Raw genomic sequence first — 16,588 nt, forward strand, 5'->3', positions numbered from 1 at the left:
AATTAATTGACCATGACAAAATCATTAATTAATTGATAGGGCTTCATTTATTTATAAAAATGGGACCACGAAAATCTAAAAACCAGCATGACAGTTAACTTAATAATAATAATAAGGTTTCAAGTTTAACTTTCATATAGATATAGATTATTTATTTGCTTTCTTGATTTGAATCGATCAATTATGAATAATATAAATTAATTTAATTTTTTATAATAATCCGACGAACTTCGCACAGAGTGTATGTGATAACGGATCACGGAATCACGGATGCAGTTTTTTTTGTAATAATGGATACAGTTTTCTTGTAAATTAAATAATTAAAAAGTAGAACTGCAGATAGGCATGCACCCAATAGGACACAGCCTTTAAGGATTTATGCAATTTTAATACTAAGGTTTTGTCTGCAAATCATTTCCCTTTGGAGATTTTGCACCCTACAGCGTTGGCGTTGAAGATACTGCAGGTCTCATTGCCATGATACTGTCATCACAGTTTAACCCCACACAGTCAAAAAAATCAAACTAAAGTAAAAGTTACTGTTGAAAATGATTAGATAAAAACAAATGAATATAGTTTACTATTTCAATTTTTTTTTTTAATGAGGAAAAGACTGAATATAAATTTCTATTGACGGTTTTCACTTGTATTTGCCCTAGAGTCTTAGTAGGGAAGTAAATTACAACCCCCTTCACTTATCGTTATCTTGAAATATTTTTGGTCGAAATAAATCGTGACACTAAAATCTTGGCAGAGTGAATACATAAATCGTTACTACTCTAGAGTCTAGGTAAAGGAGGTAAATTGCAACTCTTGAATTGTGGTCGAAAGCTTCCTCTTTTTATTTTTGTATTTTTTCATTAATTTTGAAGGTGATATGAAGCAGGTGTTGCTTTCTTGATCTGGGAGTAGCCATCCACTGAAGAAATGAGAGTGGATAAGGGAGAAGTATTGGAATATGAGGGAGTGATTAGGCCCCACTGCACTTAGCATGAAGCCAAACCTTAATAAAAAAACACATGTTAATCAAATTAATTAAGCACTTATGTAGGCGTGGCTATTGGGTACTGAGGTTAGCAGTCTTTAGCGTTGTACAGTCACTAATCAGATGGCTTGTTTGGACAGTAAGCAAGAGCCCCACCATATATCTGTCGGATCACCATCTTTGTACCCATCAACTGAAATGCATATATAGTTGACTACCAAAGTACCACATGATAAACTAGTTGCTAGTATGGTTAGTTGTTGCAAATCAGAGATATTTTTGGATAAGGATGCATTTGATATTAAGTTGGTGATGAGTTGTATTGATTTATTAGATTAATTTTTTGATGAGTTAGTTTCATTTGTCTAGTAATTATTCGGTCTCTCTTTCTCCGGCTTTATTGCTCATTTATTTACGCGCAATTCAATTATCAACTTAGACGTTGTGATGAGCAGCTCGTTGCAGTATATTTTGGAGGAAGGCAAACAATATAATGTACACTCAGTACAAAAATAATGTACATCCACTGAATACAATATGCATTAGTTTTGTATTGAATGTACATTATTTTACGCTTACAAAATATGGGGTGTGGACCAATGATTGATAAAATACAAGTTGCACATAATTATTTATTGAGAAAAAACTTGTACTCTATTTAGCCCAATTAGAACCCTATTGGCCCAAGCCGTTGGCAATTTCTATGCTGCGGCCCATCCCTGATATAGGCCCAATACGGGAATACCAGCTTCTTCTAGCAGAGACGCAGAGTAGAAGGAGAGTGTTTATCGTCCGCCGGCCGCGAAGAACTGTCTCAACGCAGATTAAAGTGTTCGACTGGTAATCTGGTATCGTCTGTTAGGGTTAGATTTCTAATTACTTCGTAGAGATATCTTTACTTTGCTTTATGGAGTTGTTTTTCTCGATTAGTGTTTCTCTTCGCAGCAGTTTTGCATTTATTGACTGGATTATTGTTTAAAAATTCCGTGTAGTGTTTTTCTTAGTCATTTAGGTCTTTCTGAATGTATCACTGCAAGGTTTTCTAGAGTTGATAATTTTTAATTTTTTTTTTTAAATTTTTGAATTGTCTTAGCCTCTTAGGTATAATCATGGCTGAAGAGGAAAATCAAACTGCGATGAAGGACGAACTGGGAGAAGTTGTAAGTTCTCATAGTTTTTCCATTAATTTTGATGCATTTGCTACCTCTTTTAAGATCGATGTATTCTACCTTTGAGGATGGCTCAGTTCATTGTTGAGATTGGATGTAATTAATTTTGTCATGCACTGCTCTAATTATGGATTTTTATTCGCACATATATATTAACACATTGCGTTGTACTGGCATCAAGAGTCCTATGAAAGATTTGGTTGTTTTGATACTTTGTGCATCATTCTGACTGAACAAATGTTTTTATTTCAGTCTTAACCTTTGTCATGGACATTTAATGATTAAACAAACAATACTTTGTCCTGAATAATATGTTTCCTGCTTTTGAAATTACTTGTATTTTGATTTCAATGCTTAGAAAGAGTTGTTAGGATGATAGATATTACTCTCCATTTTGATTGTAGTGCTTTGAAGGTTGAATTCTTTCCTGGGAAATTGATGCACTTTTTCCAATGTTGTGTTTTGTATAATATACTATTACATTGAAGATTGCTCCGTTTGATCCTACCAAAAAGAAGAAAAAGAAGAAGGTTACAATTGTAGATGCCGCAGATGATTCTGTTGATAGCTTGGCTGAGAAAACTGAAAACTTGTCAGGTACATTGATATAGTGACCTAGATTTTCTTAACACTTTTCCTTCTCCGCTTTCCATTCCCCCCCCCCCCCCCCCCCCTGTTCATCCACACAAACAAGCAAACAAAAACGAAAAGCTTTTCTTAACATCTATGTCGCACTTGAAGTATGAGTTATAATTTGCAGTTTCAGAGGGTCTTGAGACCACATTTTCTGGTAAGAAGAAGAAGAAGAAGCAGGTAAGTTAATCTGTATATGATGTAGAAAATAATGATTCCTTTTCTAAAGTTTTCACAAAAGCAGATGTCATCGGCTGATTCTTGTGAACTTTACCAGGTACACAGTGATCTATTGAATGATGATCAGGAAAATGCAGGGGAAGATATGGATGGTAATGCAACACATTTTGCCAAGGATAGAATTTTAAATTTCTGTTATCCTAGCTGTGCTCTAGCCCGCCTTTAACAGCTAAATGATTTCAGATCACTTTGAAGATGATGATGAAGCAGAAAGAATTGTTCTCCAACAACTCCCATGGGAAGGAAGTGACAGGGATTATGAATATGAGGAGGTATTTGTTTAGTGATTTATAAAATTCTCATCTGGTTTGTATTGATGGTCATCTTAATAAGATGCATATTATATTTAAATGCTATAAATGCATTTCCATGAGATTTTTTTTCTAGATATTCTATACTTGAAAATTCTTTTCCAAAAGGATTTGTGGAAAATTCATAATTTTGCAATTGTTTGTCTGTCAATGAATCTAAATGTTTTTATGTAATTTAATACAGCTTTTGGGACGAGTTTTCAATATCCTTCGTGAGAATAATCCAGAACTTGCAGGGGATAGACGCAGAACAGTGATGAGGCCTCCTCAAGTTCTTCGTGAAGGAACAAAGAAAACTGTTTTTGTGAACTTCATGGATCTTTGCAAGACGTACTATATTAAGAGCCTTTTCACTCCCTCCCCGTTTTTGTTCATTTTGTGGATATATTTTTTGCTTAAGGATTTGTCTTGTCATGGTTTTCTTTGGATTTATATTTTCCGTCTATGTACTTTGCTTTACATGGCTATATAATTCAGAGTAACTTTATTTTCATGATAAAATCACTATTTTATTTAAAAAAAATATATTGTTAACTCATTATACATGATATATTATAATAATAACTGTGTTTTCCCTCTCTATAGGATGCATAGGCAGCCAGAGCATGTCATGGCTTTCTTGTTGGCCGAAATGGGGACAAGTGGATCCCTTGATGGGCAGCAACGTGTAGTTGTCAAGGGAAGATTTGCTCCAAAGAATTTTGAAGGGATCCTGCGACGATACGTCAGTAAGTTCATTTATCCAGTTCATATCTTACCTTGAAGTAGGCATCTGCTAGATAGGCTTGTTATTTTCCTTAGTTTTATCTAATTGGAGCTAACTTAAATAATGTTCTGTTGATGCCTCTATTTCCCCCATAAAAAAGCCTTACTATCCTCCCTATTCATCTTGTGCTTGACACTAGTGTTAAGACTGTTAGTACCATCTCTCATTCTCTCATTATGATTTACTTTGATTGTTTTTGTGCTAAGATGAGTATGTGATCTGTAACGGCTGCAAAAGTCCAGATACCATTCTTTCAAAGGAGAACCGTTTGTTTTTCCTCAGATGTGAGAAGGTACAGTCCACCTCTGTTTAACTTTGTCATTTCTTGAAAACATGGTGAATGGTATTGTGAGAACATTTATTTGTTCTGAAAGTGGCTTTTCTAACTTGTTGTCTTGTTTCTCTTCCCTGGTGAAATCTTGTTTAGTGGAACTTAATGATCCACATTTATCTCTGGTCTGTATCCCATTCATCATTTTTTTCCACTGTTTTAATTGTTTAATTTCATGTAGTGTGGTTCTGGAAGATCAGTTGCCCCCATCAAAGCTGGTTTCGTTGCACGTGTTGGACGTAGAAAGGCTGGTACCTAAGCCAACATTTTTGTTATTCACATTGTCTAGTGTTGCTTCTATGTAAGTTTGTGCTATGTTGACCTTTAAAGTTTACACAACCTAGTTTGATTTTCAAGCAGACTCTTTATAGACGTATGAATTTGGACATACTTTCCTATGAAAATGAGATTGTTTAGGGCCATATTGAATAGGATTCTTAGGAGTGGCTATTGGCTACTGAGGTTAGCAGTTTTTAAGGTTGTACAATGTACAGTCACTAATCCGATTGCTTGTTTGCCCACTAAGCAAGAGCCCCACTGAAATGCACAGTTGACGACCAAATTAATTACCACATGATCAATTGGCTTTGCTTAAATGGATCAAATTACTAGAATTTTGTTCAAAATGATCGATTTTTATTTCTGGATAATTTCCCTTGAAACAAGTATATTTCCTGATGTGGTCTATACTCCAAATGTGATACATATATACTTGAAGCATTGAATTCAAGCACAGATGAGAGATATTTTTTAGCGTTGGCTAACGTCATAATAAACGCAGGGAAGCCCTACACTACACTCCCCCGGTTTCAATTCATTTATTTGCGTGGTGGAGCTAGTCTACTTCTCCATCATCCTCTACTATACATGGCTTACACCACAAGCATCCAAAACAATGGCGGCTACCGGCCAATACATTCTTAATATAATAATCCTCAAAATACACAGCTTTGGAAAAGTAAGGGTATATTAGTATTTGTATTTGACATACCGATTCAAGGATCTTGTGGTCCAATGGTACCAAGTTGCTCCCAAGGTTGTGGGTTCAAATTTCGGTGGAAGCAGTGATTGAAAAATGGAACCAAGTTACTCCCTCATAGTTCTGAAATTTTTTATGTGAAAATGACTTTCCCTTTTGTTTTTCTAGGAAAGTCATTTTCCATTTGTAGCAGAGGAGCAACAAATCATGCGTCGCCGCAACTAACCACTAGTATTGTATATTTTAAATATTTAAAATTTAAAATTAAAAATAATTATGCTCATTTTACTGAAAATAAACCAACCAGTTTTCTGGAATGCAACTAAACACTATAAAGGAAAATGTTTTCTAAAAAATGACTAATTAAAAAAAAAACATTATTCAATAGTCATTTTTCTGTTTTCCAAACATATCCTAATATATGCTTAATAATCCTCAAAATACACTGCTTTGGAAAAGTAATGGTATAAGAATATTGCTTTTTATGTAGTTTACATATTATTATATAATATATATATATATATATATATATATATATATATATATATATATATATATATATATAGTTGATTTATGCACCGCATATTTTTTATACATTATGTTTTCTAAGTTATATTAGACCAATTCTAAGCCCCCATAACCTCTGTCCAAAGATGCCAAAAGAGGTCGTCGATTTCTTTAATCACCCAAATAAAAGTAAGAGTATATAAAGGTGTGTATTGAGAAAATCTCGTCTCATGATCTTAACAGGCAAAAGTTACACATATTTATAGAGAGAAAACTTGTACACTAAATTAGCAATAATTATATTGTGGAACCATGTCCACCTTGCAAGGTGAACACGGTTCTATGGTCATAATTACTTAACTATATATTCATAATTATAAAGCTATATATTCATAATTTTTGAACTTTATATTCATAATTTTTGAACTTTATATTCATAATTATTGAACTCTATATTCACAATTATTGAATTCTATATTCACAATTACAGAACTCTATGTTCATAATTACTGAACTATATGTTTATAATTATAAAGCTATATATTCATAATTTTGAACTTCATATTCACAATTATTGAATCTCTATATTCATAATTACAGAACTTTATGTTCATAATTATGTTCACAACTCTATGTTCATAATTATAGAACTATATGTCCATAATTTTTGTGTTGGGTTGGACTTCCCTCCTATGTGTTAATAGTCCATGTTTGGACCAAACCAATTTGTATCCACTATATATCGAGCCCTAATTATTATTATTATTATTATTATTATTATTATTATTATTATTATTATTATTATTATTATTATTATTATTATTATTATTATTATTATTATTATTATATAATATACTAGTATTTTCACCCGTGTGATGCACGGAATGGATTTGTTGTAATATATTAAAAATATTAGAATTGATATATAATTATTTAAACTAGAACATCATATATTATATAGTACAATTAAAGATATGATTTGGATCGTTTATGTATTTTGATGTTATCATTACTTGAATTTGTGCAAATAATTGCTCAAATTAATAGTTAAGGTCTAGATGTACGCATGCGGTGCTTTAACTTTGAAGATTTTATATGTCATTGTTTAGTATTCTTATAAATTAGACAAATGTGCTAGTTCTCTAACAACTCAGTTATAAAAATGAATTGTTATCATAATTTATTTGTGTGGAAGATATATTTTTTGTCTAGATATATAGCAATTTTTCTATTTAAAAAAAAACATAATATCACCGATTATATTTACATATTATTAATTGAAACCTCTTTGTAGAAGACATGGTATTGGCAACACAATCTTGTCCATCCTCATTTAGAGCTAACACCTTCAGTCCATCGGGACTGGTTACTCATGTGAAAATATATAATGGTAGACTATCACTCATTTCCTTTTTCAATTAACCTAATTTCCAATCATTTTTAATTTTCAGTCAATTATTAATATTCATTTCATTTTCCAATTTACATAATTCTCATTCCATTTTTAATAACTAAGCAATTTGTTTCAAACTGTTAAAAACTAAAACAACACATACATTTTGGGTTAATATTTCCCAAACACCCCTAATAAATAATTTTTTTTAAAAAACTAATATAAGAAGCCATTAAACTAAGACTTCTAAAAATAAGAGTCTATTGGCTTTTCAGTACTTGTCCACGTTGATGGGCAAGCAATCAAACAGTTATGTTTGGAAGAGGAGCAATATATAGAGGAGGTCAAGAGCTCCTCTTTCCAAACATTTTTGATGTGGGATCAAAATGATCCCATGTCATTTACAAAAGGGAGTCACGGGCCTCTCTTTGTTTTTTTTTTTTTTTTTTTTTTTTTGTTGTTTTTTTTTTTAAATTTTAATTTTAATTTTATTTTGTATATAGTTTTGTTTTTATTATTATTATTGTAATTCTATTTTATTATTACATAATAATATAAATTTTTCTTTTAGACAATTTTCTGCTGTGCAGCGCAGCCAAACATTAAAAAGAAAAATATTTTTTGAAAAAAAAATTAAAATAAGAAGTCATTCATCTAAGGCTTCTTAAATAAGAGTATTTCTTAAATAAGTGCCTTTTAACTTCTTAAATCATCTATCAACCTTTCCCAAAGCATTGGATTGAACACATACGTCCATAACTATCTGGATTTAATTTGAATAGCGCATTAAAAAAAATTATTCATTATCAATAAATAAAATAAGAGAAATAATTTCATTAGTTATATGGTCTTTATTTTTTCCCAATATAAAAATTCTTTACATTCAAATTCATCAATTGATTATATTCGCTACATTATCCATACAATGTATTTATTAAAAAAAAATATTCATTATCAATAAATTAACTAAGAGAAATAATTTTATTAGTTATATTGTCTTTATTTTTCTCCAATGTAAAAATTCTTTACATTCAAATTCATCAATTGATTATATTCACTACATTGTCTGTTATCTTTTTTGTGCACTATTTTTTAATTAAATATTAAAGTTATAATATAAAAAATTATGTTATATATTTATTTACCAAGTATTTTATTAATACCATGAAAAAATTAAAAAATATATAATTAATAAAGTCAATCATATTAACTACTTGGGGGATTTATTGACAAATAAAGTATTCAAATCATACAACAAATTAAAGTGAGAAACTACATCACAATGTCCTTGTTTGACAATCAGCAGTTAGCAGTTAGCCGGTAGCGTTATATTAGTGAACTTGACCAACAAATTATATCAGCGGTTAGTAAAAAGATATTTGAAAAAATTAGCCGTTTAGATTAACATGTAAAATGACCTAAGGGTATACATAATAATAATAATAATAATAATAATAATAATAATAATAATAATAATAATAATAATAATAATAATAATAATAATAATAATTTAATAAAATAAAATAAAACAAATGGGAAGCCGAACGTTCGGCTCCCATTAATTTTGTCACTTTTCGCACATCGGTGAAAAGTGGCATGGGAGCCTTGAGGCTCCTATAAAAGGAGCTTTAAGGCTCCAATTTAAAATTAAGCTTGCCCATCCGTTGATGAGCAAGCGGCTCTTGTTATTCAATGAGTCGAAATGACTCAACAGTAAACTTTATATATATATATAAATATAGAGGTGTTTTGAGAAAATCATTCTAAAAAACGCTAAGTGCAAATATTGTAACTTGCAATGTTTATATTTTCAGTGGTTTGGAACATATTGTTGCTTCAAACTGTTGAATAACCAAACACTTTCTTTAGCATTTTGATCAATGGGTTATATCATATTTACCAATCGTCCAATATCTTTCGGTTACATTATAATTAAAATTTTTACTTTTTTAATACATCTAAATTCCTTAAATTTAGAATTTCTTTATCCATAATAATTTATTCGACAATAATGGTTAAACTAAATGAACACTGAGCAAAACATCTAAAGGACTGGTACCGTTAATTTATTCATTGATTTTGTATATATGTGCATTCATTAAATATATTAGAACCCTTTGTAACAAAAATACTTGAATTGGTTACTATTTAAAAAAAGTTTAGTAACAATTATAATGAATCTCCTATATTACATTGTATTCATATACTATGAGTTACATATTTAAATAAACAAATTCGACGTTAAATTACTTATGTATAAACTTATCATATATAATTTTGCATTGATATACTTTCAAATATTTATTTAATTATAAGCATTGGGTAAAAAATGACCGTCAAATTATTAAATCAAATGAATGGTTTAGATTGTGCAGATTTTAATTTTTTTTGAGATTTTTTAATTTATCCTTAATTATATGATTATCCGTTAACTTTTCCGTTAAATACCGTTAATTCACGGTTAGTCTAATTCTAATATTAAAGTCTAATATAGAATTATAAGGACACCATTAATCTAATTCTAATATTAAAGTCTTAATAGAACTCTAATCACAAATCCTACTGCCGGAATGTCCTCAAACAATATTAGTATATATTTAATATTTTATGCCCTAATTTTTATTTGCTCTCCCTTATGTCCGGTATTTGATACCCATACAATTATTTTATTGACAATTACAATCTTGACTATATTATCTTGCATTTGTAAACTTAAAATTACCTATTTAAATACGCAAATTCAACATTCTATTATCTATGCATGAACATTTCAATATAATCTTGCCTTGATATACTTTAAAGTATTATTAAAAAAAAAACATTGGGCATTATCTCAATCGCGCAATGCGCGTAAAAAACTAGTATATATATATATATATATATATATATATATATATATATATATATATATATATATATATATATATATATATATATATATATAATTGCGTTTTATTCTATGTTATAATTCTTATATTAATATTTTTATTCTTCCAAAAAGACTGAACCCCAACTCTAAGGGCCCCCACACCCCGACTCGACAACATTAATATTTTTATTATTATTATTAACACTTGATTACTTTTAGATATTATTATTACCACTTATATTATTTTATTTTTATTATTATTTTCATGTCAAATTCTGTTAGTATATAATGACCATGAGGCACAATAATAATATAACAATAAATAAATATTCTTGTATTCTATATTTTTCTAGGATTTCTATTACTATAATTAATTATTTCATAGTTTACCATAATTAAATAATTCGACCATTACAATAAATTTGGGTGAAAAAATACTAGAAGGAGAATTTTACTTTTAATTATATATAGAATAGATATAGATTGTCCTATTGTATTACGAATATGAATTTTGATATAAAATTATAATACAAATAGGAGAGTATGAACAATATATTCTATTAGAAATTCTATTACTATTTTTTATAATATTAGAATAGGAATCAATTTTCCTTTTCGATTCCTTGTCCCAATTATATTATATATATAAGAAAAACAAAGTTTTTCCATCATCCTCCATCCTTTTGTTTTTTGGCGACGAACAGTGTGTTTCGACAGTGCAGCTTTGGCGCAATTTCTTTGCAATTTTTCTGTAAGTTAGAATAGGTAAGTATTTTTGTACTATTTGTATTTTTTTTTCATCAAGCTCGTGGTTGAATATTTTAAGTACAAATTAATATTATTTTTTAGGTTTATTGAACATAATGGAAGATTTGGCCTAGAGTTGTTGTATTTGATGATTTGTGAATGTTTAACTTGTGTAGTAGCCAGAAACTTTGTATCCAAGAATTTGTTATATTAAAATATTTGTTGGTGGTGGTCCGTGATCTTTGCCTACATTTATTTTTAGGCTATAGTGTTTCTGGATGTCTTTTCTAGAGTCGATAATTTTTATTTTATTTTTATTGAATTGTCTTAGGTATAATCATGGCTGAAGAGGAAAATCAAATTGCGATGAAGGACGAACTGGGAGAAGTTGTAAGTTCTCATAGTTTTTCCATGAATTTTGATGCATTTGCTACCGCTTTTAAGATTGATGTATTCTACCTTTGAGGTGGCTTAGTTCATTGTTGAGATTGGATGTAATTAATTTTGTCCTGCACTGCTCTAATTATGCATTTTTATTCGCAAATATATATTAACCAGGGTTGTAAAAATCCCGCCTAGCCGCCTAGGCACCGAGTAATCGGCCCGCCGCCTAGGCACCAAGTAATCGGCCCGCCGCCTAGGCACCGAGTAATCGGCCCGCCGCCTAGGCACCGAGTAATCGGCCCCGCCTAGGCACCGAGTAATCGGCCCGCCGCCTAGGCACCGAGTAATCGGCCCGCCGCCTAGGCACCGAGTAATCGGCCCGCCGCCTAGGCACCGAGTAATCGGCCCGCCGCCTAGGCACTGAGTAATCGGCGCCTACGCTAGGCGCCCATAGGCCGTGACGATTTCTGCCCTAGGCTCCCGCCTAGGAGACCGGCCATCTAGGCGTCCGCCTATCGCCTAATTCAGCCGCCTAGCGTCTAACTCGTCCGATTACGCCGAGTTAACTCGTTAATTTCTGTCGAGTTAGTCGAGTTAACCCGACCGACTCGACCTTGCTAATTTTTTCCATTTATATGACATATACATATAATATGACATATATACACTCGTAGACTAGTTTGATACTTTCAATCTTTGGATGATTGAAGTATTTGGGTATTTCATTTGAGTTTTTTTTTTTTTTTTAATATTCTTTTGATGTTATGACTTAGAATTGTCATTATGTCATTTATTTGGATGTGTTATTTGATTGAATGTTGAAAACAGCCTCATTAAAATTGTCAAATTGCAAGTCTGTTATTGTTTTTTTCGCGACCGCCTAGCGCCGCCTAGATTCCGCCTATGCACCGACTAGGCTGCTTAGGCGCTAGGCGCTGCCCGGGCGCCCGATTAGCGTCCAGCATGATATTAACACATCCTGAATAATATGTTTCCTGCTTTTGAAATTACTTGTATTTTGATTTCAGTGCTTAGAAAGAGTTGTTAGGATGATAGATATTACTCTCCATTTAGATAGTAGTGCCTTGAAGGTTGAATTCTTTCCTGGGAAATTGATGCACTTTTTTCCAATGTTGTGTTTTGTATAATATACTATTATTACATTGAAGATTGCTCCGTTCGATCCTACCAAAAAGAAGAAAAAGAAGAAGGTTACAATTGTAGATGCCGCAGATGATTCTGTTGATATCTTGGTTGAGAAAACTGAAAACTTGTCAGGTACATTGATATAGTGACCGAGATTTTCTTAACACTTTTCCTTCTCCGCTTTAACGGCTAAATGATTTCAGATCACTTTGAAGATGATGATGAAGGAGAAGGAATTGTTCTCCAACATCTCCCATGGGAAGGAAGTGGCCGGGATTATGAATATGAGGAGGTATGTGTTTAGTGATTTATAAAATTCATAATTGTTTCTGTCAATGAATCTAAACGTTTTTATGTAATTTCATACAGCTTTTGGGATGCGTTTACAATATCCTTCGTGAGAATAATCCAGAACTTGCAGGGAATAGACGCAGAATAGTGTTGAGCCCTCCTCAAGTTCTTCGTGAAGGAACAAAGAAAACTGTTTTTGTGAACTTCATGGATCATTGCAAGACGTACTATATTAAAAGCCTTTTCATTCCCTCCCCTTTTTCGTTCATTTTGTGGGCATATTTTTTTCTTAAGGATTTGTCCTTGTCATGATATATTATAATAACTGTGTTTTCCCTCTCTATAGGATGCATAGGCAGCCAGAGCATGTCATGGCTTTTTTGTCGGCCGAAATGGGGACCGAAATGCGGACAAGTGAATCCGCTGATGGGCAGCAACGTTTAGTTGTCAAGGGAAGATTTGCTCCAAAGAATTTTGAAGGCATTCTGCGACGATACGTCAGTAAGTACATATATCCAGTTTATATCTTGTGCCTGACATTAATGTTAGTACCATCTCTCGTTCTCTCATTATGATTTACTTTGATTGTTTTTCTGCTAAGATGAGTATGTGATCTGTAACGGCTGCAAAAGTCCAGATACCATTCTTTCAAAGGAGAACCGTTTGTTTTTCCTCAGATGTGAGAAGGTACGGTCCACCTCTGATTAACTTTGTCATTTCTTGAAAACATGGTGAATGGTATTGTGAGAACATTTATTTGTTCTCAAAGTGACTTTTCTAATTTGTTGTCTTGTTTTTGTGAACTTATCTTGTTTTGTGGAACTTAATGATCCACGTTTATCTCCAGTCTTTATCCCATTCATCACTTTTTTTTACTGTTTTAATTGTTTAATTTCATGTAGTGTGGTTCTGGAAGATCAGTTGCCCCCATCAAAGCTGGTTTCGTTGCGCGTGTTGGACGTAGAAAGGCTGGTGCCTAAGCCAACATTTTTGTTATTCACATTGTCTAGTGTTGTTGCTTCTATGTTGACCTTTAAAGTTTACACAACTTAGTTTTGAAGTTCAGACAGACTCTTTATTATAGTTGAAATAAGTATTAATTTGGACTTACTATCAAATGAAAATGAGATTGTTGAGGGCCATATTGAATAGGTTGATTAATCGTCTCCTAAAATGCGATAGCAATCGGCCAATTATGCTGTGCAAACGGATGCAAAAACGACTTCGTTTTATTAAAAATGCGCGTCTCCCCTTAAAAAAAAAAATTCAGGTTCGATTTCCAGCAACAATATATGAACCAAAATTCCATAATCGATCAACTAAAATTCCAGAATCTAATCTATGAACTAAAAATTCTAGAATGAATGAACTAAAATTTCAGAATCGATGAACTACAATTCCAGAATCAATGAACTACAATTCCATAATCTATGAACTAAAATTCCAGAATGAATGAACAACATAATGATGTTGCTGGGAATCGAACCTGAATTTTTTTTTAAGGGGAGTCGCGTGTTTTTAATAAAACGACGTCGTTTTTGCATCCGTATGCACCATGCACAGCATAACTACCCATAGCAATCACTCTCCGTATGTCATATCTTATAATCAACGGGGGAGATGTCTATTTCAATTTCTCCTAGGATTCATTTTTAAAGGATTATAAATCTACCTACTTAATTTGAAAGGATAGAGAAGCCCAGATGTTACATTTAAAGTAGCATTCATCCTTTCTTTATTTTTACATTCCATCCTTTTTCAATTCAACAACAACAAGAAGGGGGGGGAAATGATACTAACAAAAAGCAAACACAAAATAGAACATTATATGGGGCACACCAGGAGCTAGCTAGCTTTAATGTTTTTTGGGAACCGGGTGGTAACTTACTCCAGTAAAACCTGCACCAACATTCACCAAATGGTAAACTATTAGAATCATTTTGATTTAGGAGATGATCCTATCGGCTCAAACTAATAAGGCCAATAAACACTGTATAAATTGTATATACGACTAAAAAACACTGAAAAGTGCATATACCTTTCTGGCCGCATCCGTCGATGATGGTTTGATTGATATCATTAACAGTGGCCTTGTTGGCGAACCAGAAGTCGCGTTTGGTGTGGCTAATGCAATGTAGCACGTTTCTGGTTTCTTTAACGCATTTACTGGAACAGAACCCCGGTCCTTCATTCTTCGTTACATTTAACCATCCCTTCATGCTCAGCACATACTTTGGTATGCAAGTAGTATTCGCCTTAAACTACAAACAAACAAAAGAATTAGTAAAAACGACGATGATAGCGAAGCAAAGCAGTAAATTAAAGCATCTGTACAATGGCGCTACGGACAACTTTACATTAAGCAAGCAGAAATAAGCACTTCTCCACTGCTCAAACGGCGTCAGATTTGGATTCCAGGTCGGATTTTCTCTAACTGAAAAAAAGCATCCAAACATGAACTTTAAAAGAAAAAAAAAATCATTACAGACATACAGTATTATATCTGATTATGTTTTTCTCATACATTCTGCTTTGGCGGCGTTGCAGAGCAAAAGCAAGAAGCCGAAGAGGCGGAGGAGGAGCTGAGTCCGAGAATTCTCCATTTTTTCCGGCCGGAGAATCGGAGATGTGTTTGTGAGCTTGAGACGGAATTGTTTGCATTTGCATTCTATTATATAATATATATATATATACTCCGGTGTAAAGAATAATGTGTGAACAAAAACAGCATTTCAACGAAAACTAGGTTGGATTATTGCTAGCAGCATCCGGCATATGCTAAAGAATACATCAATGGAATTGGTAAAAACAAGAACAAAGTACCAGAAACTTCCAAGGTTGGAACTACCTAGGCTAAGAATGACTTAATTCATTACTATTATCGTTCTGGTAATCTTGTTGGGTCCGTATGCTTGACAGACAAGCCCAACAGAACCCAATATCATAGACCAAACCCAATTGGTCTAGATCTAGAAAGTGGATCATTATATCGTGGATTAGAGTTCACAGTGCACTGTGGACCCTGATCCAATACGACATCGTTTTGATTGAATTGGTAGTGAGTTGAAGCGACTGACTTCCGTCCGTCTAATCCCGTTACAGCTTTTTTTTTAACACTTGTGTTTATGTGTATTTAGTTGAAAATTTATGTGTATTTAAGTATTTAACTATAAAGTTCTATTCATTATGGATTTCAATTCCATACCTCAGTACACAGAAATGATATTACTAAGACTTATGATTATGTGTATTATGTTAGGAATTTATGTGTATTCTACTATACAATTATGTACATTATGAATTTCAATTCTATACCTCACTAAATATAAATGATGTTTCTAAAACTTGTGTTTATATCTATTCAATTATATAATTATGTACATTATGAATTTCAATTCCATACATCACTCAATATAAATGATGTTTCTAAAACTTGTGTTTATATGTATTCAATTATATAATTATGTACATTATGAATTTAAATTCATACCTCGCTAGATAGAAATGATATTTCTTAGACTTGTGTTTATGTGTATTATATTATTAAGTGTTTATATGTATTCAACTATATAATTATGTACATATTTGAATTTAAATTATGTACCTCAATATACAGAAATGATATTTCTTATACTTATGATTATGTGTATTATATTAGGAGTTTATATGTATTCTGCTATACAATTTTGTATATACGAAACATTAATTTTTTTTTTTAGAAGTTAAAGGGAGAAATGGGAAACGGAATTTAAAAAAAAAAACATAAATGAATATAAACAAAACGACGTCATTTTGGACCAGAAAGAACAATGCATTATGCACCCTGGTCCATGATAT

General features: G+C 32.0%; 2 protein-coding genes across 9 annotated transcripts; one reads left to right on the forward strand and one right to left on the reverse strand.

Moving 5' to 3' along the window:
- Window positions 1-1,728: 1,728 nt before the first annotated feature.
- Window positions 1,729-13,893, forward strand: LOC109164104 (eukaryotic translation initiation factor 2 subunit beta-like). Of its 8 annotated transcripts, none has more exons than XM_019312869.1 (10): window positions 1,729-1,833; window positions 2,087-2,145; window positions 2,643-2,751; window positions 2,915-2,967; window positions 3,065-3,119; window positions 12,664-12,752; window positions 12,830-12,975; window positions 13,098-13,252; window positions 13,353-13,438; window positions 13,654-13,893. In XM_019312869.1, the coding sequence occupies exons 2-10, from the start codon at window positions 2,095-2,097 to the stop codon at window positions 13,729-13,731; spliced, it is 822 nt and encodes a 273-aa protein (XP_019168414.1). In that variant the 5' UTR covers window positions 1,729-1,833; window positions 2,087-2,094; the 3' UTR covers window positions 13,732-13,893. The 8 variants fall into 8 exon arrangements, with proteins under 8 accessions (XP_019168414.1, XP_019168423.1, XP_019168406.1 ...); XM_019312878.1 differs by having other exon boundaries at window positions 1,729-1,825; window positions 2,079-2,145; XM_019312861.1 differs by having other exon boundaries at window positions 1,736-1,848; window positions 2,079-2,145.
- Window positions 13,894-14,342: 449 nt separating this feature from the next.
- Window positions 14,343-15,575, reverse strand: LOC109164142. The gene is made up of 4 exons (XM_019312932.1): window positions 15,276-15,575; window positions 15,109-15,185; window positions 14,790-15,012; window positions 14,343-14,650 (listed from the first exon to the last, which is right to left on the reverse strand). The coding sequence occupies exons 1-4, from the start codon at window positions 15,352-15,354 to the stop codon at window positions 14,607-14,609; spliced, it is 423 nt and encodes a 140-aa protein (XP_019168477.1). The 5' UTR covers window positions 15,355-15,575; the 3' UTR covers window positions 14,343-14,606.
- Window positions 15,576-16,588: the final 1,013 nt, after the last annotated feature.

This window comes from Ipomoea nil, unplaced genomic scaffold (genome assembly GCF_001879475.1).
Source record: "Ipomoea nil cultivar Tokyo-kokei standard unplaced genomic scaffold, Asagao_1.1 scaffold0302, whole genome shotgun sequence".
Taxonomy (NCBI): domain Eukaryota; kingdom Viridiplantae; phylum Streptophyta; class Magnoliopsida; order Solanales; family Convolvulaceae; genus Ipomoea; species Ipomoea nil.

What these genes read in the sequence shown, in the direction of transcription:
- LOC109164104 (XM_019312869.1), top strand. Translation starts at nt 2,095, where the DNA reads ATGGCTGAAGAGGAAAATCAAACTGCGATGAAGGACGAACTGGGAGAA. An exon ending in TGCAGGGGAAGATATGGATG is followed by an intron (nt 3,120 to 12,663) that starts GTAATGCAACAC and finishes AAATGATTTCAG; the next exon opens with ATCACTTTGAAGATGATGAT. An exon ending in CATTCTGCGACGATACGTCA is followed by an intron (nt 13,253 to 13,352) that starts GTAAGTACATAT and finishes TTTTCTGCTAAG; the next exon opens with ATGAGTATGTGATCTGTAAC.
- LOC109164142 (XM_019312932.1), bottom strand. Translation starts at nt 15,354, where the DNA reads ATGGAGAATTCTCGGACTCAGCTCCTCCTCCGCCTCTTCGGCTTCTTG. An exon ending in CTTATTTCTGCTTGCTTAAT is followed by an intron (nt 15,013 to 15,108) that starts GTAAAGTTGTCC and finishes GTTTGTTTGTAG; the next exon opens with TTTAAGGCGAATACTACTTG. An exon ending in CGACGGATGCGGCCAGAAAG is followed by an intron (nt 14,651 to 14,789) that starts GTATATGCACTT and finishes ATGTTGGTGCAG; the next exon opens with GTTTTACTGGAGTAAGTTAC.